Below are 18,222 nucleotides of genomic sequence, written 5' to 3' on the forward strand. Positions count from 1 at the left end.
CAGCATTATCACATAAGTGAGGCTAAGCCTTCTTAGGGTTCTGATATGTCCTGATGCAATGTTATCAGTCATAATTCTAGCTGTTATCTTAAAATGTTGAACCTCACAAAAATAACCAAATTTCCCTGTCATTTCCATTATAGTGAACTCTCGTCTGATCTTTATGGGCATTTAAAAAAAATTTTTTTTAATGTTTATTTGTTTTTGAGAGAAGAGAGAGAGTGTGAGCAGGTGAGGGGCAGAGAGAGAGATACACAATCAGAAGCAGGTTCCAGGCTCCAGGCTCCAAGCTGTTAGCACAGAGCCCGACGTGGGGCCCGAACTCACACACTGTGAGTGAGATCATGACCTGAGCAAAGTTGGACACTTAACCAACTGAGCCACCCAGACGCCCCTAACTATGGGCATTTTTTAAGTCTTCGGTTATTTACAGAGAATTATTGTTTTACTCTGATGCTTTTATGGAAGTGTTCATGGAAAGGACTTTGACAAATAAAGATTTCTAATAGCTTTAAGACCATGAAAATGAACTGGGGAAGAATTTCCAAACTAATGAAAAAACTGGGTTCAAGCAGAACAAGAATTACATAGGACTGAATGAATTGAGGATGATTATAATTTTACATGACCTTTTGTTTGAAACGCTGCTAGTTCCTTAATGTTTTGCTCTTTCAGATCTAGGGAAACCTTTTCACTCAAGGGATCTATGACCTACAGCAATTTGGTAGGGCATACCTTTATGGTTAAAACAGTTACTTTTTCTCTCTACCTGATCCCTCCAGAATTCGTAAACTCTTGAGTATTCTTTTCATGGCAATATATTTAGTTATTTGTAGAAGTTCAATAAAAATCTGTTCTCCCTAGAAGAGGACACAACTGGAAACACTGGCTTTATTACCAAGGCTTTGACTGGAATGTTTCATTTTGGAGATATGCACAGACTCAGATCTGACCAGACAGCTTTAAGGAGCTGCTTGGAAAAATCGGGCTGGTACCTTGCTATAGGGTTCCCAGCAGCCTTCCAGGTGCTGGTGACTTCCTGACAGGCCTATGAACCTCAGGACATTTGGAGGGAACTTTAAGAAGAGAGAAATTCACCCAAACTATACGTATTGCAGGTAAAATCTAATGGTGAGTCCTTGGCTTGGCTTCCTGGCCTCAGAGAAGAGATCAAAGTTCCAGCAAAGTGGTCTTAAAAACAGCTTAATATGGTTGCTATTTTTGCTGTACTTATAAAATCAGGCCAAGTTTAATGTAAACCAAGTTAATTTTACTGTGACTATCTTTTAAAAAATGGGAATAACTATAGAGAGAAAAACTTTGCGTCTTCGTAGGTATGAGATTCTAGTCTGTTAATTGTCTTTGAGGTTTGTTTGGCTCCATACCTGTACATAACTTGGTCTGTCTAGTTTTTGCAAATATCTGGCTATGACTCTAAACTAACATTTCTAATTTTCTCTCCTCCTTCTGATTTGGAATCACTAAGAACAAAGACTGCCTTTAAGGGTCCTCCTCACTCCCCAGATGGCAACCAAACTTTAGAGAACTGAACCTTGGGTCTACATCTCCTAATTAAAAAGGGCCCCACAGCAGCTGGAGACCTCAAAATCAAACTAAGAAGAAAAGTAGCTGATATCAAAAGACTGCTTCTACCCAAGATGCTGTATCAAGACTTCATTCTTTAAACATGAAATGAAATTCTTTCTTCTTCTCTTTCCTTTACCCTGGCACTGGTCTGGAAAGAATGCCATCATCCGTATCTGTCAGGCCATTACTAAGGGAGGGGGTGGGGTGGGATGCAGGGCGGGGGGGGGGGGGGGGACCTTTTGGATTGCCAGATTTATCATAAACAAAGAGCTCTTATCTGTCCGTTGATACTAGAGATCTCCTGGTCCTCCCCATGACCAATTTCTCTTCTAGTCCCAACTGACCCCCTGAACTTAGGAGTCACTTACAGAATCTTTTACATCCAGAACATCTAGTGCCCTGTTTTCACCTTTGTACAATTATAATTGGACTCGCCCAATAGATACAAATTCCTAAGCAAATCACAGTACATTTGCATTCTGGTGTTCTTGTGATTATCTAAGTCAGATCTGTCCCCCATTACAAAAAGATCTCACTAGCAGTACCCATCTTTGGAAGGCCAAGGTTGTTCTTGGTAATAGGATATCCCTTGATTATTTTTCAGCTAAATAAGAAAATGTCTGTGCTGTGGTCAATGCCACTTACCGCACCTGGATTCATACTTCTGGGGAAGTTGACACCTGGCTACATTAAATCACTGAAAAAGCAACTTCACTTAAAAAAGTGATTCCTGGGGCACCTGGGTGGCTCAGTCAGTGAAGTGTTCGATTTCGGCTCAGGTCATGATCTCGCCGTTTGTGAGTTCGAGCCCGGTGTTGGGCTCTGTGCTGACAGCTCAGAGCCTGGAGCCTGCTTCTGATTCTGTGCCTCCCTCTCTCTCTGCCCCTCCCCCACTCATGCTCGGTCTCTTTCTGTCTCAGAAATAAACATTAAAAAAATTTTTTTAAATAAGAGGAGGAGACTGCTTTAAAAAAAAAAAAAGAAAGAAAAAAAGACAACAGACCCAGAATAAAGTCACCTGTGCTAAATCCAAGTCACCAAATAGTGGTTAATCCCTAACTTAATTACAGTTTCAACCTCTCCCAGGCAAGGCATCTTAAACCAGTAAATTTGGAATTACCTAGTCAGCACTAGTGAGTTATCTACCTGATAAGACCCCTGCTGTCCCTCAAAGGAAGGTGACCTTGCCCAAAACAATGCACTCTTTGCTATTATTAACTTCCTTGTTCCACCCTCTTCTGCCCATAAAAGCCTCTCTCTTCTACCTACAAAAAGTTTTTCATTTTGTACAGCTCTTCGGAGCTCCTTTCTATTTGGTAGACGAGATGCCGTGTGATTCATGAATTGCTGGATAAAGTCGATAAGATCTCTAAAGCTTGCTCAGTTGAATTCTGTTTTTTACAACCGTGACATGCCACCAGACCAAGGCCTGCCCTCTCAGGGACACCCAGGCAAGTGCCCCAAGGTCACCCCACAGGAAGGGTTTTTACTTTCATGCTGGACTAGTGGCAGAGTCAAGGGGAGCAAGTGAAGGGCCTCTGAGCCCCAAAGATAAAAACCTAAGGGAGGCTAATATCTAACTCTAGAAGGAAAAAGAGGAAACGGGCTCAAATCCTGAGACCCCGCCAAGAGACTCAAGCAGGGTTACCAGTAAAAATGGATCTCTTGGGGTTTCTTCATCCCAGAAGCTTAAGACCAAGGGCAGAATTCTCGGGTCCTCTGGGCTCTCCGCCCCTCTCTGTGCTCACACACAAAGCAGGAGCTCTGGGGCCCTAAGCCTCTGCAGAACCTTCTCCAGGAACAGAGCTTGCTCCCAGGCCAACCTGCCAGAACCAGCAGCGCAGGCAGCAGGCACAGCGGTTGAGGGAAGGCGGCAAGAGAGGGTGTGTGCAGCGAGCGCGGGCAGCGCGGGCAGCGGCAGGAGCTCCTGGGAGCCACAGGAAGCTCTTGCAAGCGCTCAGCCTGCCTGGGTGGATGGGGCCCCAGGCGCCACCACCCTGGAGGTTCCAGGCCCACGCACAGACCCAGGTACCGCCACTTGCAGAAGGGGAGCCCCTCCAACTGACCCCGGGGCCTAGAGAGCCCCGGGAAGGCCGCATGGAACGGCGCCCCACCGAGTCACCCGCGGCTCACGGGCCACCGGCCTGCCAGGGCTGCAGAGAGAGGAGTCAGATGAGGAAAGGAGAGTGGCACTTGACGCGGCCTCTCCACACAGAGGGGGTTTCTGGTGAGGTCAGCCATGGCTTATTTTGCAAGGTGAGCGAGACGCTTTTAAACTGGTTCCCTCGAGGTACTGCAGGTGTGGCAGGAAACGTCCCCCTGGGCTGGCTGACAAGAGAGGAGGCACCTGCACCCGTGCCCCGCCTGACCTCTCCAGGTTCCCGGCCCAGGTGAGGGGCAGGACCACAAAAGACCTGGTCCTGGTGTCAGTCACCAAGAGTTTAACAAGGACCATGGCCTCCCCCATGCGTGTCTGGCAGTGAGTCACCATCCAAGAAACATCTGAAAAGCTCTGGAGCAGATCTGAAGAGCAATCTGAGCGGCCCATAAAGGATTGCTTCAGGGCCTTGGCCTGTCAGGTGACCACCCCCCACTGTGCCCCCCCAACCGGCTCCCGGGCCAGCCTGGCTCAGCTGTGGCCGACGTCCTGCCAATATGGGGTTCTGCTCTATTCAACCAGGACGCAGGGATCCGATCAAGCACAGGGTGAGCTAGAGTGCAGGCCTAGCAAAGTGACAGCAGCCAGTCAGATGTCATTAGGGTAAGAAAGTGACATTACAATGTGAGGACGCAGAGCGGTGCCAACACCAGGTGGAAACCCATCTCCATGGTGGCAAGGAGCATGCAGAGAGGAAAGCCCCAGAGATGCCATCTACCCCAGGCTACTAGACAAGAACAAGTTCAAAGCCAAGCAGGTGTGCTGAACGTTAATTCTTCGGTCCGCCGCTGCACCAGGGCACAGCTGCCCACTCGGGAGCCTCCAGGATCCACAGCCTGCCTGCCGGCCAGTGCAAGCCTCCTCTGCTCTGGCCCACAGGCCTCCTAGTCTCCGGCAAGCCCTCTCAACTTATGTATTTACTTAACTGCTTTAAGGGCAGCTGTGGTCCCATCCTGGGTCACATCATGGGAGCAGGGTCTTTCCAGTTAAGGGCCCGGTGGGGATGTGCAGCCTAGCGCTGTTACACCAGGCTATTCCTGTGAGGAGTCACCCTGCTTCTGAGGCCCCATCTCTGTGTGTGACCCAGGCACCTCTTGGGGTTGCTAATCAAACAAGAAGACAGCCAGGGCTTGAAGGCCGCCTCCCAGGCATCAGGTTAGCTTCCTTCTCCCTCTGCCTAGGAATCAGGCACATCTGCTTTCTTCTCAAGACCAACAACTCTGGGCATCTCCTCCTTACTCTGGAGGTGGACCCACAAGTGCACAGGTCCCTCCCACCTGGGGCTTTGGGAGAGCAGGTGGGTATTAAGAAAAGGGAGCAGGAGAGAAAGGCACCCTGCTCACAGCCGGCCCCTCGAGGAGGGGAGCTCATCGCCACCCTGGCCTGTCTCTTCAGCATGCCGACCCTGAGCTTTAGTTAGGCTTCGGCAGGGTGGGGAGGACATTCTGGGAATGCTTTGGGAATTTAAGTCTGAACCTCTTTTTTCGGAAAGAGGTTTCATTCGGGAACCTGATGAAAATTTCGGATTTTCTTTTCCCAGAAAAATGTACATATGGACTCTCCAATCATTTAGGGGGGTTCGTGGACCTCCAGCAGTTCACCCCCGGACCCGGGTGAGACCCCTGTTGTCAAGGCTCTGTTTACAGACTCAGGGATGAAGCTCCTACTGGAAGGGGGCACTCCAGTGCCGTGATCCGGGTCAGGGCCTCAGAGATGGAACCAAGCTCTTTCCACGGCTCTCTGGGAAGCACAGGGCCGGTGGAGCAAGAGAAAAGGAGGACAGAGCCCTCCTCTCTTCACACCACAGTTGAGTTCCATGCCTCTGTCCCAGGCCCTGTCCCAGTTCTCATCTCTAAACCCTGTCTCTCCCCAGGAGGCTGTGGTTCTGTGAGCCTCCCCATGTCCTGTTTCAGCCAAGCCCGGATGAAGAGCGATGCTGTTGGACACTCGGTAACCTCACAGGCTACCTCAGCTTCCCTGTGACTTCCCGTGGCTGCCCACCCCACCTCCTTCGGTGCCCTCCACCCGTGCCAGGAGCGTAAGGGCAAGGGGAGCCAGCCCCTACACTTCTGGGCTCTCCCTGCCTCCACAGGCACCTCAGAGAACAGAAATGGACCAGGAAAGAACAGATGCAGCCACATCAGGCCCAGCGGCCCTTAATGTATCAGTGCCAGGAGGCACTCACAGGAAGCGGCTGGCCTCTGGCCCAGATCTCTGGGTGTCCAGAGAGGGATCCTACATTTCCGGCTACCGGGGGCTGAGTTCTGTGATCAGAGCCCAGGCTCAAAAGGGGAAGGCTCCCCACACACTCTGAACAGAAAGGGAGAACAAGTGTGCTCCCCCAAGGAATGCTTTGGGAACGTGTGCATGCATGTGTGAGGTGAGGAGAGGAAATGTGTGCATGAGAGTGTGTGTGAGGAGACATGTCAAAAGCATGTAAAAGAACACAGGAGTGTGCGTGTGTGTGTGTGTGTGTGTGTGTGTGTGTGTGTGAGAGAGAGAGAGAGAGACAGAGAGAGAGAGACAGAGAGAGAGAGACCGTGTAAAGGAGGGGCGCGTGTCTGTGCACATGTGGCCCTCTAATCCCCTCCTTACCTCCGCTCGTTGCCAAACAGACGGGCCACCTCTTCCCTGCCAGGGCTCCGGGCCCGAGTCCTACGCTCCAGCCGCCTTCTCTCCACTTGGAAGGCTTCTCGGTGGCTGATCCTGACGGCCTTAGGGACGTCGGCCAGGGCGGCATACTGCCTGCTGGCTTTAAAGGCAAAGGTGCGCCCCAGTCTCTCTGCTCCCCGCCCCCCAGCGCTGCTGGAGTCCGTGTGGGCGGGGGGCCGGCTGGCCACGTCCAGGGAGCCACGGGAGCTGCCGCAGACAATTCGGCCGGGGGGTCGAGAACCTGGGGAAGGAAGGGGATGACCAAGCTCCTGGGAGGGCGGTCCGGGGCCACTATACCTGTTGTTGGGGGTGCTGGGGCTGGGAGGGGAGAGCGGCGGGGGCAGCTGCTGCTCCTCGGCCTTCAAGTCCTGCTTGGTCTTCTCCAGGGAGAAGTAGCCGCTCTCTACCCGGACTTTGCGGCCACAGTCCATGCGGTCGCTGCTCATGGCGCTCTCCTCTGGAAGAGACAAGGGAGGCGGGAGACACACTTAGCCTGCTGCCATCTTTGGTTTCTGGGAACTTTTTAAAGTCCTATATGGCTCGCCCTACTGCAGAACCTTGGGACAGGAATGAAATACCCTTCCCGCACAAGTCCCTCATCCATCTCTCTCCTAACCTGGCTGCCCCTGTTAGACTGCCTGGGGGTCCCTGAGCTTCTAGTCGGAGGGCTTTTTGGGGGAGCAGGATCCCTCGCCTCCGAGAGAGGTCCCACCAACAACCGCTTCTTAGCAAGCATCAAGGAGGAAACCAATGGCCAAGTAGCCGTTCGGCCTTTTAGCACATCTGGGGACGGCAGAGGCAGGGGACTTCTGCAGGAACGAGGGGAATGGATGGGTGCTACCCATGAAGAGCTGAGGCAAAACGTATTTTGGCCCGAATGAACTGGGTCAGTCCTAACTGTCTTGTCTTTAATGAGCTGGACAAAATATAAATGGGAGAGGCCAGCCTATGTCACGCGGAGCCCAGGCCAGGGAGGGCCCTGGCCCAGGCCAGGGAGGCAAACGGTGCCTCCCTGCCTCTGCTCCGGTAATTCCAAAGCGCTAAGTGAAGGGAGCACAGCAGAGCCTCCGGAGCACCCTCTTCCCTACTGCGTGCGCCCAGGGGCTGGACAGGATGGGACAGCGAGAAGGACGAGGCTGCCCTAACGAGTGCTGCTCTCAGGACACGCTGGGCTGCCAGGGTCAACTAGGCCATGAACACAATGCAGCCACTGTGACAGGAAGGCCTCCTGGTACACAGACCTCGTTCCGGAGCAGTTTGAGTCTCACGACACCCACCTGGGGCTGACGGAGCAAGTGCTGTCTTCCTCCTTTACAGATGGGACTGAAGAGCTAGAGGGGCGAGGCCAAGGCCGGCGTCCAAGAATCCCAGGCCCACCCAGGCCAGGCCCCTGCCGAGGGCTGACGGACACGGAAGGTGAAAGAGCCTGAGGCCCAGGGCTTAGGACTGGGCTGCACCGGTCCCTGAGTTCCCAGCACCAGCTCTGTGGGGATGGACGCCTGTTGCAGAGCTGTGAGGTCGGGCCCCAGGATTCCCACTCACCGTCTTTGCTCTCCAGCCCAGGTTCCCTCAGTGTGCTGGCAGCGGGAGGCTGGCTCTGGCTGGGACTCTGAGCTGGACTCAGGCTGCTCCCGTCGGGCTGGTCCTTGGCCCTCATTTCTTCCTGCCAGAGTGTAGACTTGGTGGTGGGGACTTTCTCAGCACTGGGGATGCTGCTGCTGCTGCTGCTGCTGGTGACAGCCATCTTGGCCGGCCCTGGTTCCTGGGGGAGAGAGCGGCGTCTGTGCAGCCACAGCACACAGCCTGAGCTGCTGCGCAGGTCCTGGCTGCCCGGGTGCCTGGCCACAGGGGACACTACGGTCAACCGCACTGTGTCAGTGGCCCGGAATCCCTGGCAGGGGAGGCTCAGAACAGAGATATCTTGGTCAGGTGAAAGCTCCATCTGGATGGTACCGTGGCCATTTCCCCTCGACAGCCCCAGTCAGTGTGCCCAGAGTGCCTGGTCTGACTGGCCTCAGGCCAGATTTGGTAAATAAACGGAGCAGAGGCTTAGGATTTCTGCCTGGACCTCCGACAGCAAACACACGCCAGTGTTCCCTGCCCACAAAACCACAGAGCCCAGAGCAGCGGACCAGGCACTAAAAGTGAGATGACAAGTGGCTGGCTCAGAGTCTGCCATTCCTAGACTTGTAGGTGCTTAGGACACGAGTCACAAAAGATGGGGGTGGGGTGAGGGAAGAACACACCATGGAGATGGCCACTGGGAAAATGCAAAGCATGTGTCCACACAACACCCATGCCGGGGCCAGCCCTTGCCCACCCCCCGCCTTCTGGTTCTAGAAAGCTCAAACAGGACATCTGGGACACTGTGTGAAGGAAGAGTCATCAGATACAAACAAAACATCCAAGTACATGCATGCCCTCCCACCCCACCACGAGCCCATATGGGAGCAGTGTCCACCCCACGTCTCCCCAGATCGAAACTGGTGCTGCTCTGTGGGAGAAGCATTCACATGGGAGGTACTTAGCCAAATACAGAAAGTCCGTTTCCAGAGCAGGCGCAGAACTGTGACTCAACCTCGAATCCAGGGCCTGGACAAGGGCCCAGCTGGGATCTCTAGCTGCCCTACAGCACCAGCTCACCCGGGCTTGGCCCAGGGTCCTAGGTGCCAGCTACAGAGGGCACTGCTAGCAAGACGGCTTTGCTCTCAAAAGCGAGACATGTCTCAGTTGCCTTCCCAAAAACATGGGGATTATGTGCAAATGCCCACCTTCCACTCCTGTCCTGGCGGCCAAGTCTCAGTTTTAGAAACCTACCTTAACCCAACTCTCGAGGTGGGGCCCTTGGCGAGGATTACAGATGACACAGGTGATGTGTCTGTGCGTGCTCGGGGTTTTAACCGCCGGGATTAACCGCTGGGTTATCTGCCACTGAGCACGGACCATGTGCTGGGCTCTGGTACATCACTGTACCATCCAGTCCTCACCAACACACCTCGCAGGGGAGGCTGCCCGCGCTGAGAGGAGACGGCATGCTCATGCTCGCATGGCCAGTAAGGGGCAGAGTGGGGCTTCAAGCCTTTTCCATCACGGGACACCCTCAGGAGTGGCAGTGGGAGGGGGGGGAGGAGTATGCTTTGGATGGGCATCCTAGAGGGCCCACTGAGAAGCCCAGGCACCAGGTATCTCAATGTGAAAAAACAGGCATTTTACCAGGTCCAAAGTCTTCCTTGGCTTTGCAAGACTTCCGGAGCCTCAAGGGATGGGATAAAGATAAGAAGGCTCTTCCCACAGACCCAGGACGCGCCTGACTGCCCAACAGAGCTCTCACCAGACCTGGCTGAAGATTCCCTGCAGCTCTTACCCACCTTGTAAGAACTGGACTTCTTGTAAGAAAATGGCAATGGTTTCTGACAGTTTCCTGAGGGCTCCAAAAGAACCAGGCTCTAATGATCTAAGGAGCGCCAGCCCCAGGGCCACCTGTCCTTCCAGTCAGCCCACCGCCCTCAATCCATGCGCCCCAGCAACGCATCCCTCAAGCAGAATTCACTCCAGGTCCCCCTGCCGTGGCCCCTTCTGGCGACTGAGCCTTCTGTTCAAAGGCCAGAGGCTGGGCATGCTCTGGTGGGCTCAGGGTGGAGCTGGGACTCCTCCTAGAGAACTGGGTGGGGTGGGGTGACGTGAAGATGGTTGGTGAATCCGTCCCCCCTGCGGAAGACCAGCTGCACAAGGATACGGAGAGGTTGCCAGAAGGGGCCCAAGAGGAATAGGCGGCAGCTGTGCTTGTGAGGGAAGTGGCCTCAGCCCCACGCTGTGGGTGAAGTGCCCATGGCATATGCACAGCCCTCTCTGATGCCTGTGGCTCCAGCACGGAGCAGGTGGGCTGCCACGGATTCCCAAGAGGCCGAGGAAATTCTAGGCTTGAGATCCAAGGGGCCATGACAGGGAGCTTGGGAAACAAATGCATGTCCCAGCACCTCGTGGCTACACACCCACCTTCTGGCCCTGGGCCTCCCAATCTGGGAGGGCTGGTCACATCTGCAGATCCCTCCCCACGCTCCCCACTTCTGGAAAACGCCTCCCAGAGAGTGAGGGCCCTGAATGGCGGCCAAGGTCCACAGGCAGTTCTTTTTCTCTCCTCTGGAGGCTCTGCTTTCTCTTGCCTCTCTGCCAAGCCTTATCGAATCGGTGGAGACAGAGGGACAGTCTGGCAGCAGGAACAAAGCCACGCTGGCTTCCAGGAGAGGGGGCTGGGTGGGTGATAACAGGAAAGCCTGATCTCTGGGTAAAGTTGCTGCTCTTTTCCAAAGCGGATGTGTGGCGGCTGTGGGGCACTGCCTCTGCTCCCCACACTTGTCGCCATTGTGGTGGAGAGGGTGCTGGGGGTCACAAGGACACAGACCACAGGTGCCTGTGGAAGAGGAAGGAGGCAGAGGTGCCGGGTTTCCTACGTGCTAGTCCCTGCATGGTCGGGGCTATCGGCGTTTCACTGCTCTAACGAGGTCTGTGCTGTTCATCTCGCAGCTCACAAAGGGCTTTGAAAGGTAGGGAGGAAAGAGAAAGGCAGGCCCGGGCCGCTGCCGCCTCCACATGCTAGCTAAGCAGGTACCCTCTCCAGAGGAGGTTTCACAGAAAGCCTGCCTTTCTACTTCCTGGGCACAGGAATGGAACGGGGACCCAATGAAAAGAAGGATGTGACCTGGAGCAGCCACCCAAGTAGAGAACAAGACACCCCAGAAGAAGTGGCAATCCACAACACACGTGTGGGCCTGAGAAGAACCAGCGCACTGGACCAGTAGGGACATTCCTCCCGGCATGTCTCTGGTCACACTGAGAGGGGTCTGTTGTTTTACAGGTCTCTCAAGAAAGGCGGAGAAGCAAGGGCCCAGAGCCTGGCGGGCGGGGGCATGGGAGAAACCAGCATTCCAGAGCTCCACCTGATGGATCAAGCCTCCCGGCCCACACACTGGCAGGGGGAACACGCGGCCCCTGGCCCCAGACCTGGGATTTGGGGAAAGGGCGGTAAGATCTCCGTCCTTCCTGTCCTGGTCGTACCTGGCATGGATCATTATTCCTTCTCTCTAGGCATCTCGGTATCAGAAAAAGTCTTTCCTCTTGGAGGGAACAGGGGCTGAGTAAAACAGCAGCTCCCAGAACCCGTATCTCAGGCCTCAGGCTTTGGAGGCTCTGGCCAGGGCCAGCCTGACTCCCTGCTGCTCTAGGCTCTGCTGGGACCCATGCGCCCAGTCTAGAGGCTGTCTGCTCCCCCCTGTAGCTTGATCTTCATCCTCCCTCGGGGCCTGGCATGGGTCTCTCTCTGATACTCTCAGGAAACCACTTGGTGAGTGCACTCTCCATGGCCCCAAGTCTTAACTGCTTGAGACATCCTTCTTAAAGTGGGCCCCTGTGGGCTCTCCTCCTGAGTTTCTGGAGGGCACGGCACAGCACAGCGACACTTCCAGATCCCCACTGGTTTTATGTGAAACTCTCCCAGGCCACAGAGAAAGAGGCCAGATATGGGGTCCTGAGTTCCTGCCTCGATGGGGGGCCCACAAGGCTTTAGGCTGCCCTCCCTGTTCCATTCAGGGTAACAAAACACCTTCAGCATCAGGCTGTGGAGGGAAGGCCTGTCCAGAGATCCCCAACTCTCCTCTGGAGAGACCCCACATCACCTCATGAGACTGATTCACAAGAAGATGGGCCCCAGATGAAAGTTTACAGCTTCCAGAAACCAATGGAATCAAATGTGATGCTCTTGGGAACAAGGGGCAGAAAGAAGAGTCCCTGCCAGGCTGGCTTCGGCTAGGGCTCAGGAAGGGGTGAGCAGAGCAGGCTGGGACACCCACGCTCTAAGAGACTCTAAGGGAAGTGGGTGATCTCCCCACCCTGTGATCGCGTGGCTCCTGCTACCAACGGAAAAGGTGAAGCTCGGCCATGGCTAGCAGTATCTAGAGGGAGGGGACAGCCAGGGAGCAGGGACACAACCAAACTCCCCGGTCTGGGCGGAACATGTCTATTGCACATGTCGTTGCCTTATTTGGAGGTCGGAGCTCTGCTCTAGCGATGTTTCCAAGACATCACTATAGAAACGCAGAGTAACCCTAAACGCTATTATTCTGCCTGGGATTTTTTTCTCTCAAACCAGGCAGCTTTGGGGGATTTGTGTGTGTATCTGCTGTTCCCTAGTAGGAAGCCCCACTTTCAGTCTCCAGGAATGACTCCAACTGCATTTTGCTGACTTCTTGCCAGGTATACTACCTTCAGAGGATGCTGGCCTGAGACACCTTGGGGAGCGTGGACAGACAGCAGACAACAACCACTGGCTGAGAGCAGGCCCAGAGCTGCACCCCATCAGGGCCCGTGCAAGGAAGCCCAAGGTGGGTGTGTAGAGGGCGAGGGACCCAGGCCAGCACACACCTACCAGTCCTGCCCAGGCTGACCTCTGCCACTCGCTGAAGCAGAGAGTATCCAGTAAGGACTACAGAGCCCCAGTGGGTAGCCAGGTTCTGTCACAGGCTGGCTCCCTGTCAGACTCTGGGCCTTGCAAGATCCCAAGGGAACCCGATCCCCATTCTGCTCACTCTTAGGGTTGCTGTGAGGCTGGATCAGGCAGGGCAAGGCACTCGGTGACTGTGAAGTCTGGAGCAGAGAGGAGGAGCATTCGCTGAGCGCCCATCAGGGGCTCAGCGCTTCCCTTCATGCCCACAAAGATCCTATAACCAGATCTCAAAGGGCCCATTCTGTGAATCAGTTCACTGAGGCTCAGGAAGGTTAATTCGCTCCGTCAGGGCCCTGGGAGTGTGAGGAGCATGGCAGGGAGGTGCACAGCCCTTCTGGGTGCCCTGTGCCCCTGCAGAGGTGGAAGAGAGTGGCCTTTGGGAAAGTACTAGACCTGGTGGGACTATGCAGGCTACCTCCTGCTCTGGTCACATGGGAGGTAGGACAGGGGCCCAAAAGTCAAGGTCGTACCAAGTTTTTTCCATTTATGGTCAAAGTTCAGAGCAGGAACAGAGCCCTGAGAGCCCCTCACTCGGCCAGGACACTCCCTGTCTGGCCTTCCTTCCCAGCCTGCTGTCTGTAGGATCATCTCCGTGTGTCAAGTCGAGCTGAACTGAGTCCCTTCCTCAACCGTGGTGCGCGAGGACATGCGTGTGCAGCAAGTAGCCTTCCAAGCATGCTGTGTGCTCCCTAGCAGCTGGCAGGACAGCCAGGGAAGGGACACGTGCTGTAATACTGCTGCTCAGCACTGGCCCACTCACTGGAAACCGCCTGGGGCAGCCCCAGAGTGTACACGAAGGCCACCCTGGCCCATGGAGGGTCCTGCCCTGTGGCTTGGAGAGGAGCGTACCGATTGCGGCCCACAGACCACTGGAGGGAAGGAGAGGACACGCAGGGCTGGTGACCGTCTCAGCCCCATCTGGATCCTTTTCCTCAGCCCTAGTTTTAGGCCGGGTCCTTCCGGGGAGCTCTCACTTCATCCCAGCTCTACTGAAACGATACCACTTTGCCTACCTGTGGTGTGGGAGGCTCCACCTTCCGCTTCTTCTTTTGGTTCTGCTTATTGGTCCTGGGATAGACCATGAGCATCTCTAGCCATCTGGAGAGAGAAGAGGGGGGAAGCACTGGATCAGATCCCTGCTCTTGGGGACTAGGAACCTCGTCGGGTGGTCTAGACACCAGGCGCAACGCTTCCTGCTTGGGGGCATCCACCCAGTGGTCAGGCCTCTGGGCAGCCGAGCAGGGCAGAGCACGACCCAGATGTGAGCCTGCTACCACTGGGGCAGGAACTGCCAGAAGTGCAGCCCAGGACAAGCACAGGCTGTGTTGGGACCAGGCCCAGATGCTGACCCCACAATGACCAGAGTGCAGATGGGGAGGGCCATGTGGTCAGCCCAGGCACAAGGAATGCTTCACCCTGGTGGGGCAGCAGGCCTGAACCACAGGCCTCAGAGTGCAGAGCAAGCACCTCACTGATCCCATCTTCGGGGCTTTGACTTGGTTTTAAAATGGTCCTCCCAGAGAAGATTTGTTTAGCATACGGATGGGCTGCTGTTGGGTGTCCTTTAGGGCCACAGAGGCTGGAACCAAGAGTTGTGCTACCAAAGTTCTCTGCAGCAGATCACTTCCGGGGGCTGAGCTGCTGACCTCCCAGACCCACTCACTCACCTCTGGGCCCCACCACCTGCACAATGAGGGCTCTGGGCACCTTGGCTTTGGGGAAGGTCTGGCAGAACTGCCCAGGGACCCACCCCAAGACCCACATGTTGGCAGGTCCATTCTGGACCAGGAGCAGAGAAGGCAGCAGGGGAGTGTGGAAGAGCAGCGGCTGATACAGATCTGGCTGTGCGACTCTCTAACCATGACCTTGGGTAGCTCCCAGCCCCTCCGGGCTTCAGTCTCCCCACCTCTGGGGTGGATTAGGCCGTGACACATCCGATGCTTGCCTCACCTGAGCTTCATTAACATCTGGGAGGGTTGGGTGAGAGGAGACAGGAGGAGTGGAGGGCAGGAGGGACCTGGTGATGAAGGGCGCTCTCTCTAGAGGGCAAGGAACGGCAGGAGACTCTGGTCTCCCTTCTTCCTAGAACACGAGGGTCTGTGTTGGGCCAGTGGCAGCGGCTGAGCTGCGATGTGAGGCAGAGCCCACACCGCCAGCACCCTAGCCGGAGGCTGCAGCAACCCCAGGACCCGAGCCTGGGTCAGGAAGAAGGGTTTGCGCCTTTCGCACTCGCTGGTGCTTCTTTAATCGGGGACGGAGGAGGGGAGGCCAGTCATAGTCCGTGACCTTGCAGGACAGCCTTAGGAGGTGTGCTGGTTGTTGACAGCAGGCAGCAGGGAAAGTGGGCTTGGGTGTGGGGAGTCATAGCACCTGGGCAGAGCCGAGCTCAGCTCCGAACAGGTAATTCTCAATTTGCTGAGAGAACGAACAACTGCCTGTCCCGCAGAGACCTAAGGCACAGGTCCTGTGGGTCACTCCTCTGCGGGCTGGTCCCAAAGCAAGAACATTGGCCATGACTGTATATGCAAGGGCAGCAGATGAGCAGACTCCCTGAGGGCCTCACTCATATGTCATCTGAGGAACTCACATGCTCCTGGGGTTAAAAGACCCACTTTCCAGCCTGCCACAGGGGCTGAAAATTCTTTTGGGCACTCTAACAAGCTGTCGAAGACCCCTCTCATAGCTTCACTTAGGAGAGGAGAAGAGACTGCCTGACAAAGTCACCTCGTCCTCCAGGGCCCCAGGAGCACGGGGAGTATGGCAGGTGGGTGCAGAACCTGTGGGGTGCCCTGAGTCCCTGCCCACGAGCCATGCAGGACAGGGCCCTGAGGAAAGAGATGTGTGCTGTGGTTGCACTGCTGACTGAACGGAGCTCAGGGAGCTGTGTTGGAGACTCAGAGGCTGAGCACAGGCAGGGGCGGGCTGGGCTCGGAATGTGTCCCCTGAACTCGAATTTCTCATGGAAGCCCAGTAGGAAGCGTGTAACGTCATTCGGATGTGTTACTATGTAAAATATACCCGGGAAGAGAAGAGAGGCAAGGGGTGAGTACGGACACGGGATCAGTCATGGATGTGAGTGCCAGGGACATGGTAGAGTGTTCCCCGACTCTGACAGCAGAGCCAGGGTGACTAAGACTGAAGGGGACAAAGCTGAAAGGCAGGGGCTCAGAGAAGGGGGAAAGCTTGGACTCAGCCCAGCTGGAGAGCACGGAAGAGCCCCCCGCCCCCCAACCCGCCGCCAACTCCTGCTCCCCTCCCAACTCCTCTAAAAGAGCTGCATTAAGCTGCCCCAAACATCCTGAAGGCTCCTCCTGGCACAAGAGAGCCGGGAAAAAGAACTGCCAACTCTCTCCATCCGGCTCTGGGACAGATGCCACGGGCTGTTCAGGGGCCTCTGTTCAGAGAAGACCCCGGGGAGAAGGCTGGATGGACTGTCCCCAACTGCTCCTGCTCGAAGTCAGTCCAGAGGAAGTGTCTGCCGCTCATTAGGGAGCTGCGTGCTTAGACCCATCTCAGGGTCTCAGGGACCAGATGAGAATACCTGGGCAAAGGAGCTGTGCCAGGTGGTGAGGATGCCAAGGGAGGAGTCCATCCACAAAGGCAAGAGGCAGACGAGGGAGAGGAGGTGGAGGCAGAAGTCTGTACCCAGGGGACACCGCCCCCCACCTGTCTCCCTGAAGGAGGCCAAGTGTCCCAGCAGGCGGTGAAGATGGGGAAGCTGTTGCTCAGGGGCCCAGGGACAGGCTGCCACGGTGAGCCCTGCCTGCCGGGCAGGGGTAAGCGAGGCCCGGACCCAGGATGAGGAGAGAGGAAAGCGCTGGGTGGCTTTGGCTCCAGGTATGCCACCGGGCCACAGCACAAACCTCAGCCCAGCCTACGTGTGGGACCCTGAGAGAATGCGCATCTGGTATCGTGGTTCAATGACCTTGTCTGCCCACACTGCATGGGAATGGCAGTCCCCAGTCCCCATACAGGTGGTGACCTTAGGAGGTCCCCTGGCCTGTGGCAAGTGCCTAATGGTAGGATTCAGGCCACCTGCCAGAGGCGCGATCAGATGCCAGTTTCCTAATGCCATGTGGCACATCACTATATCCCTGACCTGGTCCCCCAGTCACACATGATCCAGCCTGTCCTGGGGACCCTGGACACCCCTTTCCCATCCCACCTGCTAACCAGAAGCCTCCACAGGACCTAGCTCCCAAGGCTAGACCTCCCCCAAGGAATCCAGCTGGGAAGTGGAGCCCCGGCCTGAGTGTTTCTGTCAGACAGGCCGCAGCAGCAAGTGTGAGCCAGGAAGTGCAAGTGGTTCTGTGCTGTCACTCAGGCCTGGAGAGTGGCCCTTGGTCAGGGTCCTCTCATTTCTAAAACTTTAGTCTCCCAACTGTAGGATGAGGGATCTCTTTGTAAAAGACCCCTATACTTTTTTTTTTTTTTAAGTTTTTTTAAGTTAAGCTCGAACCCATGACCCCGAGATCATGAGTCGCACGCTCCTCTGACTGAGCCAGCCAGGCGCTCCATGCTCTCTATACTCTTAAACCATATGGTTCTAGAATTAAGGCCAGGGAGAGGCAAAGGCAAAGTGGTCCTCCTGTTTGCCCCCAGGAGTCAGAAATGCAAACCTGCCTCTCTCCAAGGGAAAAGGGCTCAGGGTGAACTGGCACCCCCCAGCATAGGGTCACCTGGTCACCCTGCAGTGCAGCTCTGGCCCTCTGCTCCTCCTTATCACAGTGTGGACTTGAATTTTTTTTTTTTAATGTTTTTATTTATTTTTGAGACAGAGAGAGACAGAGCATGAGCAGGGGAGGGGCAGAGAGAGAGGGAGACGCAGAATCCAGAGCAGACTCCAGGCTCTGAGCTGTCAGCACAGAGCCTGACGCGGGGCTCGAACTCACAGACTGTGAGATCATGACCTGAAGTCGGATGCTTAACCGACTGAGCCACCCAGGCGCCCCTGGACTTGAACTTTTGAACTCGGCAAGAACTGGGGACCTTCTGACCAGTATCCTCGCTTCCTCATACAGCAGCCTTAGCCTGAGATCCTGAAGGATAGTGAAGCCCAGGCCAGTGCTCAGTCTTTTTACTTATTGAAACCAAAAGGCTTCATGCTCAATTTCCCTCTATTCTGTGCTGCAATAATCAGCCCAGTACCCCTCACCCCCCAGGTTTACTTTCTCTCAAAGCTTTCTTAGGTCTTAAAGGACCAACGGGATTTTCCAAGATCCAGTGCCCAAGCTCCTGGCCGGGCTGGTGGAGCCTGCTCACTATGCACATGCTGGGTGGTGAGGTCACACAGAGCTGGCAAGCGGCGCCCTGGGAGCAGGGACTT

The 18,222-nt window shown here is 55.3% G+C and overlaps 1 protein-coding gene across 9 annotated transcripts in view; it reads right to left on the minus strand.

Moving 5' to 3' along the window:
- Positions 1-18,222, minus strand: part of MPRIP (myosin phosphatase Rho interacting protein) — a 155,005-nt gene that overhangs the window by 51,015 nt on the left and 85,768 nt on the right. For 5 of the 9 annotated variants that reach the window (XM_045044395.1, XM_045044394.1, XM_045044390.1 and 2 more), the window contains exons 5-8: positions 13,910-13,994; positions 7,940-8,159; positions 6,695-6,854; positions 6,341-6,493 (exon numbers count right to left, since the gene is read on the minus strand). In XM_045044395.1, the coding sequence (XP_044900330.1) occupies positions 6,341-6,493; positions 6,695-6,854; positions 7,940-8,159; positions 13,910-13,994 (618 nt within the window). Of the gene's footprint in view, positions 1-6,340; positions 6,855-7,939; positions 8,160-13,909; positions 13,995-18,222 lie in introns of all 9 variants that reach the window. The other 4 variants (XM_023244645.2, XM_023244650.2, XM_023244651.2 and 1 more) reach the window with 2 other exon arrangements.

Source organism: Felis catus, chromosome E1, assembly GCF_018350175.1.
Source record: "Felis catus isolate Fca126 chromosome E1, F.catus_Fca126_mat1.0, whole genome shotgun sequence".
Classification (NCBI taxonomy): domain Eukaryota; kingdom Metazoa; phylum Chordata; class Mammalia; order Carnivora; family Felidae; genus Felis; species Felis catus.